Below are 16,621 nucleotides of genomic sequence, written 5' to 3'. Positions count from 1 at the left end.
CAGGCAGGAGACACTCACTCTACTGAAGAAGATCATCACAGGGTAGCAATGATGAGAGGCCTGTTCTTCCTCACAGATCCCAGGTTGTCTCTGTTCACAACAGGATTTAGGAAGAATCTGGTCTTCCTAGGAAAGTTACTATGGCTTGGATCTGGTCCTAGTGCACCTCTAGTACTGTATCCATGGTGTATGAGCAAACCCTCCCTGACTGTATCCCATTCCCCAGCAGCTCCACATTCTCTCCCTCCCTATACATCCAGTCACACACACCCCTGTTTGCCACACACACACTCCCAATATTCTGAAGGTTTACCACCCACCTCCACATGCATAAAAACACCCACACACATTTATATAATCGCTAACACACAAACAGCCCACACTAGCAATTATAAATTCCCCATTCCAAGTAAAGCGCTATAACTATCTATCTATATCTATATATCTATCTATATATATATATATATATATATATATATATATATATATATATATATATATATATATATATATATATATATATATTATAATGTGTGTGTGTGTGTGTGTGTATGTATGTGTTGCATTCATAATCAAAGAGTAAACATTTGCAGGATTTGCCCCCTCTATGTAAACTGCATTGTTACAGCAATCAAAACTCTAAGAATGATATGTTAATGAATGATTAATTATATCACAACCAACTGAATTATATAATAACATCATTAATCCCGAAGCCTTGCTATATTATTTGGCTTTGTTGAGGATTTTCACTGAGGTATGATGTCACAGCAGCTTTCAAAAGTGAATCATAAAATACAGAAACACATCATTCTGTAAAAAATGCTTTCAGTATAGCCAAATATCATTCACTACAGTTAGAGTTAAATGCCACAGTATTAGGTTCTTCTTAGGTTCTAAATAATGAGTACACAGACAGGTTTTAGATTAACAAGACACTTGAGTTGCCTAACCCCCTCATCATCCACAATGCATTTAATATATTAAGGTATACTAATATGGTCTGTAATCACGGTAAATGGGGTTATTTAGAAACTAGTCCTATGTCATCATACTTATTGTAACATAAATCATGGTTGCTATTAATGTGAACTCTGTTTCTTAGAGGATAATAGAGAAAAACTGTTTTTCCACATTAATATGCAAATATAAGCTCATATGCTCCAGAAGCTAATGAAATAATCTCCTCTAAGGGCAGCACCAAGATTATGAATATTCTGCTGCTACTGTCACAGGATTGTGACCATATACAGTAAATATTATATCATGATCTTTATACCATGTAGCATGTTTTAAGTCTTGTAGCATGTGCTATATGCTGACCAGCTCTTCTAACAAGAGTTGGTAATTGTAGTTTAAAAAAGATCATCTTAGTGGCACTTCTTTTTGATAAAAGATTGCAAAAATGGATGAAGTAAAGAATAAGATGCAGTGTTTTAATGTATTTCCTCTTCAAAACAAATAAATAAGACACCTGTGTATAAAAGACAAATTAATTGCTATATTTCTTTCTTTGCACATCTCTCTTTTTCATGTAATGCACTTGGATTCAACCAGTTCTCCACATTACAGTACAGTAGTTCACATCTGTCATTCTATGCATATTCAGATACCATAAGAAAAAGTGGTATTATTTGTAATTCACAAAAAAATCACTAAATCTTTAAAAACTGTAGCTTGTCTTTGCAGGTGCGTATACTTTGGTTCCTATCCCTGCATACACATATAGGCATGCTTGCCTTTTCACACTGCTGGTGTACTCTACACATAAACAAATGCATCCAACGCAAGGCTGGTAGAAATACACCTTAATTCTGGCTAAAGTACATTTCAGTTCAGTTTTGATGTTCATTTTCAAGTATATGTTGAAAAAAGTAACTTTCCACAACCCACCTTAATGTTTTGCCATTTGGACAGTAAGGAAACACCGTTCACATTCATGATATCTAATATCTTCAATCTACTTTATAACAATATCTACCATGGAATATCAGACAATTTTCCTCCTGTTGAAGTCTAATACTGTGCATTATTGTATGCACTGCATATTCTCCATTTGCAATATACAGCTACTTATTAACACTTCAACTATACTCATCTATTTCATTTCATTCCCTCCTCAAAGCTCATGGGTTTATTCCCAACGAGCTCAGACCCACATACGCTCCGGGACGGCCTCACGTAGGAAAGATGACAGCCATCTACCACACAGCTACTCAAACGGGCATAAATGTGCTTTGAAGAATTTGAGGGTTTAGCATCGAAGCTCACACTGGTGTGCATGTTGCTTGATATGCGATCTCAAAGTAAGAAGTTGTCATATTAATGAGCCTTACTAAACTTTAAAAGGTGGAGTCTCTGGACTCCTACATTTTCTGGGCACCAGGCTGATCACTGCCACAATTCTTCTTTACAGTATTTTATTTAAGCCAGAATTATTCTCTGCCCGTTTATATCCAGCATCCTTTGAGCTCTGCATGACAGCTGTAATCAATAACATTGTATTTCTCAATTCAGTTTTACTGTAGCCTATTGCAATGTGCAGTAGCTGGTAGCTTGTGAAGACTCTGAGAATGGCTTTCCCAACATTGGCCCTCTGTCAGCCTGCCTCTCCTTGTTGTCTGCCATAATGACAGTGTGACTGTGAAGACACTTCATTTACTTGATGTGATAAGAGTTAATTACAGGGTGGATTTGAACAGCCTTCAATCAGTAGACTGCAGAAACAATCCATGACCTCCTCTCACTTCTCCCTGCATGGCTGCTTTCCTTTTCTTTGCCATTTTCCCGTCCCTTCACATGCTCAATATTTAGAAAGAGAGGCTGGGAAAGAGAAAGTCACTTTTTTTTTTTTTTACTTTTTTTCAGCTTTTTTCTTCCTTTTTTTATATCCCATCCACTCCTTTGTCTCTGACCCTTCATTTTGGTGTAGATTAAGTAGATTAACTCTACACTTTCAGCAGGTACCAAGATCCCTCTTACGAGAGAATGCGACTCTCCAGTTTTACAACATTTGTAGCAGCAGTAGTAGCCGCACTTTCGGTGGTTAATAGTAATATTATGTGATTCATATAATGTATTGATATAATGATTAATATAAGGTTAATATTATATTATATGAGTAGGATTACTGCCATTAACATAATATACTTAGGCAATCTGGTTCTTTGTCTTAAAAATGAATATATATGTAGATTAAAGTAGTAAATAATTTGACGCGTGAAATTATCCCTGTATTATCAGCCCTATCTAACTGTATTATTTTACACTGCCTTTATTAATGCTGCAGCTTGCATGTATTGTGCAGAACTGTGTGTAGAGTAATGATGTTGAGACCTCTCTGTGGGGCAATGGAACCTCTCCATGGAGAACATAACATCTTCTACTTTATGTCTCCTCTAAATTAATAATCATCCAGTGGGAAATACATCATAATATGGACACATCTCATTTGTTTTAAATAAACAAATAAATAAATCACGTATAAGACAGTATGTTGAATTTTAACTGTTGAAATGAAGTTGAGATATCCTTAATGATAATAAAGTAGGTGACGTCCACTGGGAAAATATTATTGTATTTAAAACTAAAGTTTTAGTCTGGTCTCACTGAAGATGTATTAATTTCATGAGGCACTGTAAATGCTATCAACGTTTTATTTATTACCGCTGCTGATTCTTCATTTTCATTGCTGCAAAAAAAGCATGACATGTGAGGACATCAGTTTCTATGTAGATAACATGTGTTCTTCTCTGCATCACACAGTCAGTCACAAAGTTACTGTCAAAACTGTATCTTCTAATGAGCTCAGTGTCACCAAGCGTTTCCAGAGCTTTGCTCCTCTGGTGGTTTAGCTCTGTCTGAATGCCATTTCCTGGCAGCTCCTAACAGGTTAGAACACCTCTAGAGCTCTCCAAAATATTGGGCAAGTGAGTGATTTCCTATGACAAGCTTATAAAAACACTTTTACTCCTCTAGTCTGAAAAGTAGGACCAAAAATGTGTCACTTAGGATTCTTGGACAGTGAGGACTGATTTCTGATTTGAGACACTTTATAAATACAGGTACAGGTAACATTAGGCTTTTTCTGTTATGATGAGGGTGGGGATGTAACTCTGCTTAAAACATTAAAATACATCATTGGTATGACTTTCAGTAGAGAGTTTTAGTTTCCTCTATTGGACTAAATGCAGTTTAAAAACATCAGAAATAATTTTAGCAGATTCACTGAATATTTGTAATTTGATGAGGTAAAAACTGTGAAAAATATTGGACACCAACAGAGTCCGTGGTGACTGTTGGCCTCCTTATCATCCATTGAAAATCCAAAATCTCAGCTGAATGTCTGTCTGAGTTAAGAGGAAAAATTCATCACCTGAACAGGAGAATGATGCTCACTGCTTCATCCATACAGAGGCCAACGACATTGTTAATTTCATTACTTTCCCGAGATGAAATGAAAGAGAAAAAGGCAGAGAGCAAGACGAGAGATGGATGCAGTTCAAGCAGCACCATCTCAGTGCATATAGAGATTCTTCTGTATTTCAATTTGCTGTTTCTTGTACTGTTCCATGGTCTGCAGTTTAAATGGAGGCCTTTTATGATGCAAATGCAGGCAGGAGCGATAAATCTCTCTTGCTCGCCTCTCCTGGGCTCTCCTGATGCAAAAAGATGTTCTCTCTCTCTCTCTCTCTCTCTCTCTCTCTCTCTCTCTCTCTCTCTCTCTCTCTCTCTCTCTCTCTCTCTCTCTCTCTCTCTCTCTCTCTCTCTCTCTCTCTCTCTCTCTCTCTCTCTCTCTCTCTCTCACACTGCAGCATTGTGTTACACTCACCCCTAGGCCATATGAAAAATGAATCAGGCCCAGGTGATGCAGTGAGGGAGGGGGAGGCAGACAGAGAGAGAGAGCGAGAGAGAGAGAGAGAGAGAGAGAGAGAGAAAGAGAGACAGCGAGAGAGAGAGAGAGAGAAGGTGACAGACGGGTGACAGAGAGGGAGAAACGGAGAGGTAGAGAGAGACCCCAAAAGTAATGCTTTGACTTTCCTAAAGAAATTCTAGGTCACTTTAATTTGGGACGTGATAACACTCACTCAGTCACAGAGACCATACACACACAACCACACATAAACACATGCAAATCTGCACAAAAGCAAATGCATCCTTAGCTGAAGTGATTCTTGTGTGCTGTATTCAGATTCTGTTGTGGTGCTATGCTATTGATCAGAACGACTACATCAAGAATGATTCAATACACACCGGAAATGCATTAAATCTCTGTTATTACTATAACCTTTGTCAGATTGCATCTTAATTGCTATGTGAAGAGAAAGGCATTTCATTTTTTTCCAAATCGGCTGCCGATATCACATCTGATTTTTAGTGTTAATACCGGAATTATACTTTTTTTAGACCCGCTTTGCAAAATAACAAATTGGTGGAGTGCCCCCTCAGTGTTGTCTTAACATCAGCAGTCAAATAAAATAACACAAAATTAAAACTGAGAGTAGCTGCTCAAACTGAATGTTGCCCAAAACTGACGAAGTGATTCCATGTTAACTTTTTTGGCTCAGTGGTTTTGCTCTGTGCTTCATGTCTTCATGTCTGTCAGTGCTCAGAAAGTTTGGGGTTTGATCCCGGCACCACTGCAGAGTAAGATCATACAGAGAGTGTTGATAAGCTGATGAGCACACAGCTGACTGAGGTTTATACACACATAAAGGCCACCTGACATCTGGCTCGTGTGTTACATACAAACATCATGGGAAAACATTTGGTTCAAAGGTGTTTAGTAGGATATTAGTAACTGCTAATCTCTAAACCTCTGTGCTGTTTCTGCTCATCAGGGGGAGGTGGTGGATGTTCAGTATGGCAGCGTGGATGACCTGAGGAGAGCCAAAGACAGCCTGAACCTCACCAACCAGATTGCTGTGGTCAAGCTTGGCCAAGCACCTTTGCTGTACAAGGTAAGATGAAATCAAAGTGCTGCTGCTCTCCTCTGCTGAGGAGGGAATCACACATGTGATTAAATCCTCTACTTGAGATTTACCTGATACTACAATTCTGCAGAAGGAAAAAATATTCAGCCAGACTGAGGAATGAGATCTTTTGATCTTTAAAAATAAGTGCAAGGGATGACACAAAAACTGGTTTTCATATAATGACAGGGTTTAAAAATGAGTTTCCAAAATGATCTCGGGTATTTTAATATACTTGCATCCAGCTGTGGCTCACTGCCCTTTGAAGTAAGCGCAGAAATAAGAAATAGTTTGCTGCACAAGGATTTTTAAAAAAAATACTGAATAGGGCATATTTCATATGGCTAGTCATGCATCACTAATTCTTTATATTATTTTTGCAATAAATTTATCATACCTGAATCCTGTATCTGCACCTCTTCACTGCAAAAATGTCTGAATCCATTTGCCTTCATAGGAAATAACATTAGCAATGCATTGATCGATTAGGCCCTTTTCTGCTTGGATATGTGCCACATCCAACTCAAAGCAGTTTTCCTATCAATTAGAAGATGACAGGGAAAATATAGATTCCGATCCAGTTAATCAAAACATAAGCATCTGCTTACATGTTAATTACCAATTAATTCATCCGCAGTTTCCATTCAATCAAAAGTAATTCAATTATGAGGCCTGAACACAGACTCCATTAGGATGTTTACATTAGAGAAATGGGAAATTTATACTGTAAGTGGTTTTTGACACAATTGTATCCATGCATGTCAGTTGACTAAATTAAATATAAATATACAGAGGTTAAATCTATCTATGCTTTTTTCCACACTAGAGGTTTTGATGTGCACCAGTGCAAAACTTTTTTTTTCTCCCACAAACCCTGAAAGCTTCACATCAGCTTCTTGCTCTGTGCAGTAACCAAACGAATCCAGTCTGATAGTTGTTACTCTTTTGGTGATTAAATTAACATCTGAAATTTGTCTCAAAAATATGTTAATTACTGGTATTTAAATGATGCATGTGGCAAAAAGTCACCAAAAGCACTTCAGGCTATAAAAATCAGCTTATCATTATTTCCAAGGTCAAGAATAAGTTAATAAGCCGACATTGACAAAAGTCTGGAAATTGTTACTGTATGAATTAAATCTTTAAGCGCTAACTTGATCCACTGATGAAGACCTTCTGAAAGCTCTTGAAAAGGCTAAAACCTTGAGTAAACCTGTTGGGAACTTTATTATTACACAGATATTTAAAAGAGTCAACTTAGAAGTAAAGATATCTTACTCCTGCTTACTTACATAAGAGCAGCTCTTAAGTAATGACATGATAAATCACATGTACTCTTTACTCAGAGTGGAATAAACCGTTGTAAAGTAAAGGCAAAAAATCCCCAAACAAAAACCAAACAGGCTACTCAGAAATATGAAACTCTTAAATTCAGCAGCATTTTTAAGTGAAAAGGATTTTAATTTCTTTTTGTTCTTGAAATCTTTATCACTAGCCGATCACGCCGGCGTGATCAAACTGTGACTGGTTCAAGGTGACAAAGTCACGTGGAGCATTGCTGTCAACTTCCATCAAAAGTGCTGACGTGAAACAATATTCTAGTTTGTGTTTCATGTTGATAGACCTAGTAAAAAAAAAAAAAAAAAAATTAAACAGTTATGCATGAATAAACGTATGCAAATGGAATGTGGGAGAAGCTGCATTTATATCTTTATCATTTCTTGTCATATAAGGAAATGTAAAATGACATCTGAATCTGCTGACTCTGCTCTACAGGCTGAATATTCTTGGGAGGTAGGGACACGGCGAACTTAGAGCAGAAGCCAGTGAGATGGGAGGAGAGGGATGGACAGAGTCAGAGAGAGCTCGTTTTTGAAAGATTTGAGTTGGAGTTGTTTGTAAGAAAGAAAATTAAGACTTTTTATGTGACTTTACACTATACAGGAACCCTTCACACTGTCAGAATGCGAGGTCTGTCATGTAGGTCTCTGTCTTGTTGTGTATATGAATTGTTTAAAGTGTAACAGCAAAAAAAGAAAAAAACGACTATTGTCACTCCTGCTTTATCTCTATTTTACCATTATATAGCCTATTCACCTTTGCAAACTGTGCTTACAATTAAAACACACAAATTAAAACCTCCAGAATGCTTCATTTTAGCATGTTTGTCTTTTTAGAGTAAAAAAAAACACATCATTTTCCAAATCAGATTTTTATGTGCTTATGTTTTTTGGGTCCAATATATTGATACAGTATGTCAAAGTGAAAAAAAAGGTCAGGTCATATAGGTGATGAAAAAAAAGATACCAAACATTGGCATGGTAAACATTTTTTAACATGGTATATGAAAGGAAAATCAAAAGTATTCAGAAACAGCCAAAATATCCCAAGACTCTTAAGGGTTTTAAGTTTGAGAGTAGCAGGAAAAGCAAGAGAGTTTTACTTTACATCATCAAAGCTTTTTCTTCACTGTAGTTTGACCAACTCAAGTTCCACTTACTAGCTTTTTATGGAGCTTTCAACAATCACATGATCGTCATTAGTGGATGAGGTTTAATTAGTTATCATGGAGATGGATCTGCTCACATCAGAGCCATCCGTCACACTTTTCTCATCTGCTTCAAAGTTAAACATCAAAGTTCATTAGTGGACATGAAAAACAATAGAATTACATAGTCTCCCTCAGCAGATGTAATTCAATCAGTTGCAGTTTGAAGGCTCTTTTTTGTCAAATTTGATGTGATGTTTCACTGAAGTCCAAAATTTCTATTTTAGCATTCAATGAATCAGGCCCTAAATTTACTAGAAAATTATCAAATGATTTATTTTTAGCTGTTTCAACCTAACCCTTCCTTGAACATTAATCTACTTCTGAATGTGAAGTTAGTGAAAAATGACAGGCTAATGAGCCATAACAGGAGTAAATGAAGGTTACCAAAAAAGGAGATGAAATGTTTAAAGAGGGGCCCCCGTACTGCATTTACATTCATACAGTTAGCCTTTTAAAAATCCATTATATCAGACTTGGACTGCTGTCACATGGGACCCTTCCAGCAACAGGCTGCTGACCCATTTTTCCTCCTCGCCCACAGTTTGTGACAAATTTGATCATGTGTGCTTCATAATGTCTCTGTGTGTCAGCAGCTGAGAGAAATGATCGCCCTTTACATATAAGTGGGGGAAAATGATTGATGAGCCTTGTACTTTCACTAATGAGTGTGTGAGTGTGTGACGGTGACTGCAGGCCCTATGTTACACATACAGCGAGATTCATATTTTATACACACACGGAGCACATGTTTTGAGCATGTTAACTTATGTCATTTGGTTTCATTAATACCAACTCATTTTACGACGTAGAATCACAATATGAGGTTATTACTGCATGTTATCATATCCCAGCACAGTTATTCATAAAAAAGTATTGATTCTTGCTTCTCATTATGATCCATATGAATGTCTGTGGTGTGTATGTGTGTTTTTTCTATTACTATTAGGGTCAGGTGAGGTTAAGGGGCTCGTGAATGCATTGTGCCAATGGGACCCCACAAAGACAGGTGTACAGGGATGTGTGTGTGCGTATGTATGAGTGTGGTGTCCCTGTTTACCAGCGAAGGACAAAGTTGTGATGAAAGAAGAATGGCCGAGGCTGGTTTCACATATTCAATAAAATAGTCATCTATGCTCATAAAAAACAAGGACGCTACATCTCCCGTGGACAACAGTGACATACTGCTCTGCACAGAGGCAGCTACAGCACACGTCCTCCGACAAAGAAGCTATGATTTGATTGTCATGAGGAAAACAATCAGTCACATGAAAAAAAAAAAAACAACTTCAAAAGGGATTATAGGAGGTCACTTCAGTATTAATAAATGCACCATCTTCTGTTAATTTTAGAAAATAAGCACAGAGCCATATTATACGTGTGTGTGTGTGTGTGTGTGTGTGTGTGTGTGTGTGTGTGTGTGTATGTATGTGTGTATATATATATATATATATATATATATATATATATATATATATATATATATATATAAAAAATATACTAAGTGTATGTGTGCATATATATAAAAGCCACACAGTTATCATCCACAGTTCCTCTCGGCTCTGAAAGGTGTTTCCTTTCTGTTTTTTCTTGTGGTTCTCTTCCCAACTCACTCGCTGTTCACTCTCATCACTTTCATCAGTCTTGCTCAGTTTGTGTTGAAAATTGTTTTAAAGAGGTGTTGATTCAGCTTGATGGTCATTTTGGAGGGTGTGGTTAATTTTACTTTATACAGACAGGTGTTTCTATTATTTTGCCCACCCCATTCACATCAGTATGATTAGACTAATTAACAGAAACACCATTGTGTCATGTTTTCTAAGAAGTGCGCCTTGACAACTTTATATGTGACAATATGTGTGTTGTGTTTTCCACTACCAGCTGGCTGAAGGTCCAAAACAACCATCTTTTCAAGTGAAAATATACTTTAATCATTTCAGTGTCTGCGGTTTAAGTAACTGCTGTCTTTTTCCCACTCACAATAAAGCACTGTGAAATGCTTTTGCGCACATCTCATTGTATATATACTGTATATGAGTCTGAATGTGCCATCTCTTTTTCTTACTCATTGTATCTCTGTGTGTTTGGGTGGATGTCCAGCTGTCCCTCCTGTCTGAGCTGGGTTTTGGGGGCGTTCTGCTTTACATTGACCCATGCGATGCTCCCCCTGGCCGACACACCTGGAATCAAGCCTTTAGAGTCACTCTGAACCCTGGAGGAAACCCCGCCATTGGTGAGTGATTGTATTTCAAAGACCAGTGGTGTATGTTTATTTGTGAAAGCCTTTTTCCTACCTAAGTTTTTTGGGCTAATGCTGGTTACAAAATTGACTAAAACAAAATAAAGCAAGTGAATGTTTACACAATGAACATCATACAAATTGCAACGATGATGAATGGGTCCTGACCAAGGACCTTCTCACCAGGTTACATGTTTTTATGTTTTGATGCTCTTGCCCTGATCTGGCTTTCACAGTCACCAGATCTCAACCCATTCAAACAACTATGGGAGATTTAGGACTGATGTGTTAGACAGTGCTCTCCCCCACCACCATCATCAAAACACCAGATGAGGGCATATCTTTGGAAGAATCTGACAGAGTTCACAGACTTGTAGAGTCAATACTGAGGAGCACTGGAGCTGCTCTGGCAGCATGTGGTGACCCAACACTTTACTTAGACATGTTATGTTGGTTTTTCCTTTAATTCGTCACCTGTCTGTATGTATGCATGGTTGAGTAAAAATGGCAGAATATAAACCATGCTTACATCCGATCACCATGCAAATACAGATATTATTGTGACATAAACAGAATGTAGCTTTTTCACCAAAGGTAACTTTCCCCAAAAAATAAAATTGCATTAAAGCTATACATGCCACCTTTTTCTTACTCAAAATTTAGACATTTCAATAGAATTAGATTCCATCATATTATGTGGGGAAACAGACACTACTTAAAATATTTTTTAAATCTCTAATGAAATATAATTTTATTATCACTAATAATTTAATCACAGAACCATTCAGCACTGTCTCTCTGGAATGTGGCCAATGCCGAAAACGTAGTCACATTTCTTACCTTGGCCTGGGGCTGAGGACGTTATATCTCTCTGTATCTCTGTGACTCTTTTCTACTGTATTTAAATCACCCTCCCAAGATGGATGACCTCTCCGACCCTCAGTCTTGTCCCCACTTCCTGTTTTTCTGCCCGGTCTGGCCAATAGGGACATGTCATTACCGCTGAAGTATCTTTAGTCCTTGTAAGAGTCCCAGTACCACAGTAGCAAGACCCAGTAGAGTCCCACCAGATGTCTGGACTGCTGTGTGAGCATGTGTATGAGTGTGTGTGTGTGTGTGTGTGTGTGTGTGTGTGTATATGTGTGTGTGGAGGGGGGGTGTTTAAGTGGAAGAGAGAGAGACAGATGCTGGCTGTCTGATCTCTCACCAATCGCAATGCTCTCAGGTCCCCGGTGCTAATACAGCTCAGAAGAACAGAAGATGTGGAAGGACACCTCATTACTCAAATCAACCATACTTTATTCAACAGCCAGAGACTGCCGCGCTGAAATCTTTTTTATTATTAGGCAAAAAAAAAAAAAATAAAATAAATAAATAAATAAAAAAACAATATTCAGTAAGATTCATTCAGCAGCACAGTATGCAGAACTAAGTTTATTAAAATGAAATAAATAGAACAGGAGACATGACGAGAAATTATAATCCATAAGATTTTTAGAATATCTTTACACTATGTTTAAGCGCCAGTTTGTATGGTTGCACTGTAAACCATACATACAACTTTGAAAGAAAGCTGCATGCATATATATAACATGACAATGTCTTAGACTCTACATGAAATGAACTGTGTGTGTGTGTGTGTGTGTGTGTGTGTGTGTGTGTGTGTGTGTGTGTGTGTGTGTGTGATATATATATATATATATATATATATATATATATATATATATATATATATATAGCATTCTGTAGGAGCTACAAACAGTAATAATTTACTTCTATTTTACTCCTTGAATATGCACATCAGTTATTTCATCTATTACAGCTGTCTGATGCCAACCTGAGCATCACAGATGGTAAATGGTATAGTACATGCTGTCACTTGAGTATTTGATGGGAGAAAAAAAGTTATTTGTGAATCTGTGTATTTATTGCAAAAATTATCATGTACACCAGAGGCACTGTATGATTTTAATAAATAGCTCCCCAAAAAGACTGTTTAATGGATGTCAATGTGCATAGCTGGCGCAATTTTGCTGTGTTGTTGCTTCCGCTGAATGATATGTGTGTGATTCCAGATTTTTAAGTCATCCATTGTTTATTTGTTCAGCCTAATTTAATTATATTTCTAATTTCTTTCTGTAAGTCAGACATTTATTCATTGATTGTGACAAAAGACATTGATTTCTCAGGTCTTTTGTCACATAAAAGTAATATATGTACCTATAAAATAACATATATGTAAAATGTATATCTAAATGTATATGTGGGAAACTGGAATAGTTTCATATATTTACATACATATCTAGCCCATACAAATATTCAAGTTTATGTATGTATGCTTATAGACATATAGACGTATGTTACATAAATATATATCCATCCTAAAGCCTGTCAATGCTGATAATATATACAGGATCCAAAAGTCTGAGTCCACTTTCCCATAATGGAAAGATAGACATCAGAATTAATAAGAAACTAACTGAAAGCATTTGTATGTATATACAGTTTTTATATGCAAGTTGTTTGAATAAATTTGCATATACAAATCTATATATATATATATATATATATATATATATATATATATATATATATATATATATGGTATAATATCCTGCGCTTGCAGGATGTTATACCATATAAAAATTTGTATATGTACATAAACAAATTTTACTATGGATATTTCACATATGTTATGAACTTACATTGTCATATATCCAGAGGATGTATGTAGGTGTATATATTGTATATCCTCTCATAGGTGAGATATATGGCATACATGGCTATATATTGTATTTCTGTTTCTTGATTTATTTATTGTTGTTAATTAATTTTTTTTCCCAGCAACACTATTGTCCTTTAAGTCATATAATAATTTCTGCTTTACATTTCCTTCAACATGTCCATTCAATGCAGATTTCTCACTAGTGTCAGAATGTAATTCCCATGAGAGGGATATATATATATGTATATATATATATATATATATATATATATATATGTATATATATATATATATATCACTATATTTTCTGTTGTCCTTGAAAGAATTTGTGTAGTGTACAACCCACAGTGCTAAACGTCATTACAGTCGTACAGTAAAATACTGACATGAATGAACTGCAGGACAAAGCTACTGAATGGGAAAGGATGAACATGTAGTAAATGTGTTTTTCACCAAGCGCATTGCAGCAGTGTAAAGATAACGTCCATCCCAGTTTTGATATATGGCACGCTTGCATGGTGTTACTGTATGCACAAGACCATGTGTGCCTACACTCATGCAAATTTCTATTACATGTGTGATGTAAAAAATCACATTTGCATAAATGTGAACATATCACATGTGAAATGCCACTTGGCATTTGAGACAAGTTCATGTCCCTTACAATATACAGTATACATGTCAAATGAATTTTGTTACATATGAAATATTGCACTTCTTGTGAAATGTTTCATTAATAGTATATCATAGGTAATAGTATATCACAGTTAACACACAGGTGTTAAAAATGATATATGTTTCTTTTTGTATGGGCAGAATGAAAAATTGTTGCCAACCTAGAATCTGCAAAAACAAAAAAAACCCCTGCTGATTACTGCTAATGGTCGACTGCCTTTCTCCAGCTTAATCTTTAAATGAGTCTTCACTGGGTAAAGTGGCTCCATTAGTGCAACAAAGTAAGGTGCACCATTATTTCATTCAATCTGCAGCCATTTTGTCAAAGAGATGTTTTTTTTTTTTTTTTTGAATAACTGAATGAATATAGAGGAGGTGGATCAGATAATCAGATAGATGGTGGGGATGCAAAACGCACTTTTATCACACCAGAGTCCTGTGAAGGCAATGTGAATGTTTTCTATATTAAACCAGACCACAATCTGCCTCTAATCTTAACCAAGTGCTGTGTGTGCCAACATAAAGCCATAAAGAGTTAAATATTGCTGTAGTCACAACAAATATGTGCACTGTAAGATTGACACGAAATATGTTATCTTTGATATTTTCAGAATAAATATATTTGCAACTTGGAAAATAGGTAAATTAACTTAATAAATAAATAAAATTTCTAGCAGACAGATTGTCTGGCGTGTTCTACTACAGTATTAAATTTGTTGTGTGCAGTGTTGTTTAAAGCCTGGCTTGTAAGACAGACACTCTGTATGTTAAAGGGAGCATCACTGCGTCTCCTGCTGGCTTGACAGAGAACAAGAGAGAGGAGCAGAATTTAACACACAGGTTTTCAGTCATTTCAGGCCCCTACTTCACACATACTCTGGTACAAAACAATCCCTCGCAATTTACTGAAATATAGGCCATTTTTGCACACTTCATGTTCACTTAGGATGTGAGAACTGAGGTACTTCCTGCTGTTTTGTGAGACTACTGAAAAGCTGTTGCGTTGCACCCGTTTTGCTTGGGTTGAAATTCTTTTACTTTTCAGGCCCTTGGTGTTTTAAGAGCTTTACAACATGCTCAGTTCTCGGTGGTGTCAACAGCACCTCCCTTTTCAAAAGAGAAAAATAAGACAGAAGCTGTCAAGAGCGCTCCCCTGTGGAAATGCTGCCAGTAGAAGAGCTGTTTAGAGTGAATGTAATTCTACTGTTTGCCAGGGCTCTGTTTAATGTTCCCCAGACTTTCCCCACCTCTCAGTTTATTCTTTAGACTTTGTTGTCTTCCTCTCTCCATCCTCTCCTCCTCCTTCCCCAGCTTGTTAATTTGACTGTTCCTTGTAACGTTGTATCACTGCTGTGTTGTCATGCGCTGCCTGTTGAGACAGCCAGAGAAAATCAAAGCCTCTGCCATCTCATACATACGTATTTCCCAATTACATTATGTAGTATTTTTTGTACATATGTATGCATGTCAGTGTGTAAGTGCAGAAGAACTGAATGTGCTTTTGCATGCAATAAAAACTCGGTAAGGTGAAAGAAGTCGTGTGTGTGTGTGTGTGAGAGAGAGAGTTTGTATGTCTTCTCAGATGTGTATTCACGTACATTTTCCATTTGTTCCTTATGTGCTTGTGAATGTCACATGCAGTGCTGCACGGATGAAAAGAGAAAAGAATCAAGTCGCGTGCAGATTCCTGCAGAGCCCGCAGTGTTTGCTTAGATATCATCGGCAGGTGTTCGCTGTCAGGTTCACTCCACGTTGCTCCAGCATTCATCTAGTCTGATATGCACCATGCTGCTATAGCATTAATTTAATCTTGGAAGAGATGCCACATCTTGGATATTTTTGCTTGCCCTATAACTGTCTCGACACTTGGTGTAAAGCTGAACCGGAGCCAACGCAAAAGTCAGCTCATTGCAGGCACTCACAAAATGACTGACTAAGAAATCACTGATGACTGCAACTTTATTTTGTTTGATCTGATGTATAAATGCTTGGTTAGTAGTTTAATGAAGAACATAGATGAACAAAATGAATGAGCTGCAATAGTGTAAAAGTTGTACACTTTTAAAAACACATGTAAAAGTGTAATGTGAAACATATACACTTGTAAATAAAGCAAAAACAATAGATGGAAACAGATTGTGTGTTATCAGTCCAAAAAGGCCCAATGCAAACAGCTTTGTCTAGGTTATTTTCATTGTTTTATCTGAATTAAAATTATTTGGGCTCAAACTCAAGGAAAATTGAAGACAGGACTTAAATAAATGAATGATAAATTGCAAGGAGTTACATTGGTAGCTCCACAAATATTATCAGGGAAGTATACTTTCAGGAATATACCCACAAGTCTGAAGGATTATCACACCCAGATATTTGTGGTCGGCAGCTTGACACCAAAAAATGTATTAATTTATTGATATAAGTCTTGTTTTGAGTATCAATACTAGTGTCGATAGGAACCATCT

The 16,621-nt window shown here is 36.7% G+C and overlaps 1 protein-coding gene across 5 annotated transcripts in view; it reads left to right on the top strand.

Annotated features, from left to right (window-relative positions):
- LOC139626812 (inactive N-acetylated-alpha-linked acidic dipeptidase-like protein 2) overlaps nucleotides 1–16,621 on the top strand; it is a 496,369-nt gene that overhangs the window by 275,916 nt on the left and 203,832 nt on the right. For all 5 annotated transcript variants that reach the window (XM_071487314.1, XM_071487318.1, XM_071487315.1 and 2 more), the window contains 2 exons: nucleotides 5,841–5,960; nucleotides 10,621–10,753. In XM_071487314.1, the coding sequence (XP_071343415.1) occupies nucleotides 5,841–5,960; nucleotides 10,621–10,753 (253 nt within the window). The remainder of the gene's footprint in view (nucleotides 1–5,840; nucleotides 5,961–10,620; nucleotides 10,754–16,621) is intronic.

The sequence above is a fragment of the Trachinotus anak genome, unplaced genomic scaffold, assembly GCF_046630095.1.
Source record: "Trachinotus anak isolate AG129_WGS33_773 ecotype Australia unplaced genomic scaffold, CSIRO_AGI_Tana_v1 ptg000010l, whole genome shotgun sequence".
In the NCBI taxonomy this organism is placed as follows: domain Eukaryota; kingdom Metazoa; phylum Chordata; class Actinopteri; order Carangiformes; family Carangidae; genus Trachinotus; species Trachinotus anak.
The sequence above is the reverse complement of the archived record's forward strand: the minus strand, read 5'-3'. Positions and strand labels throughout refer to the sequence as shown.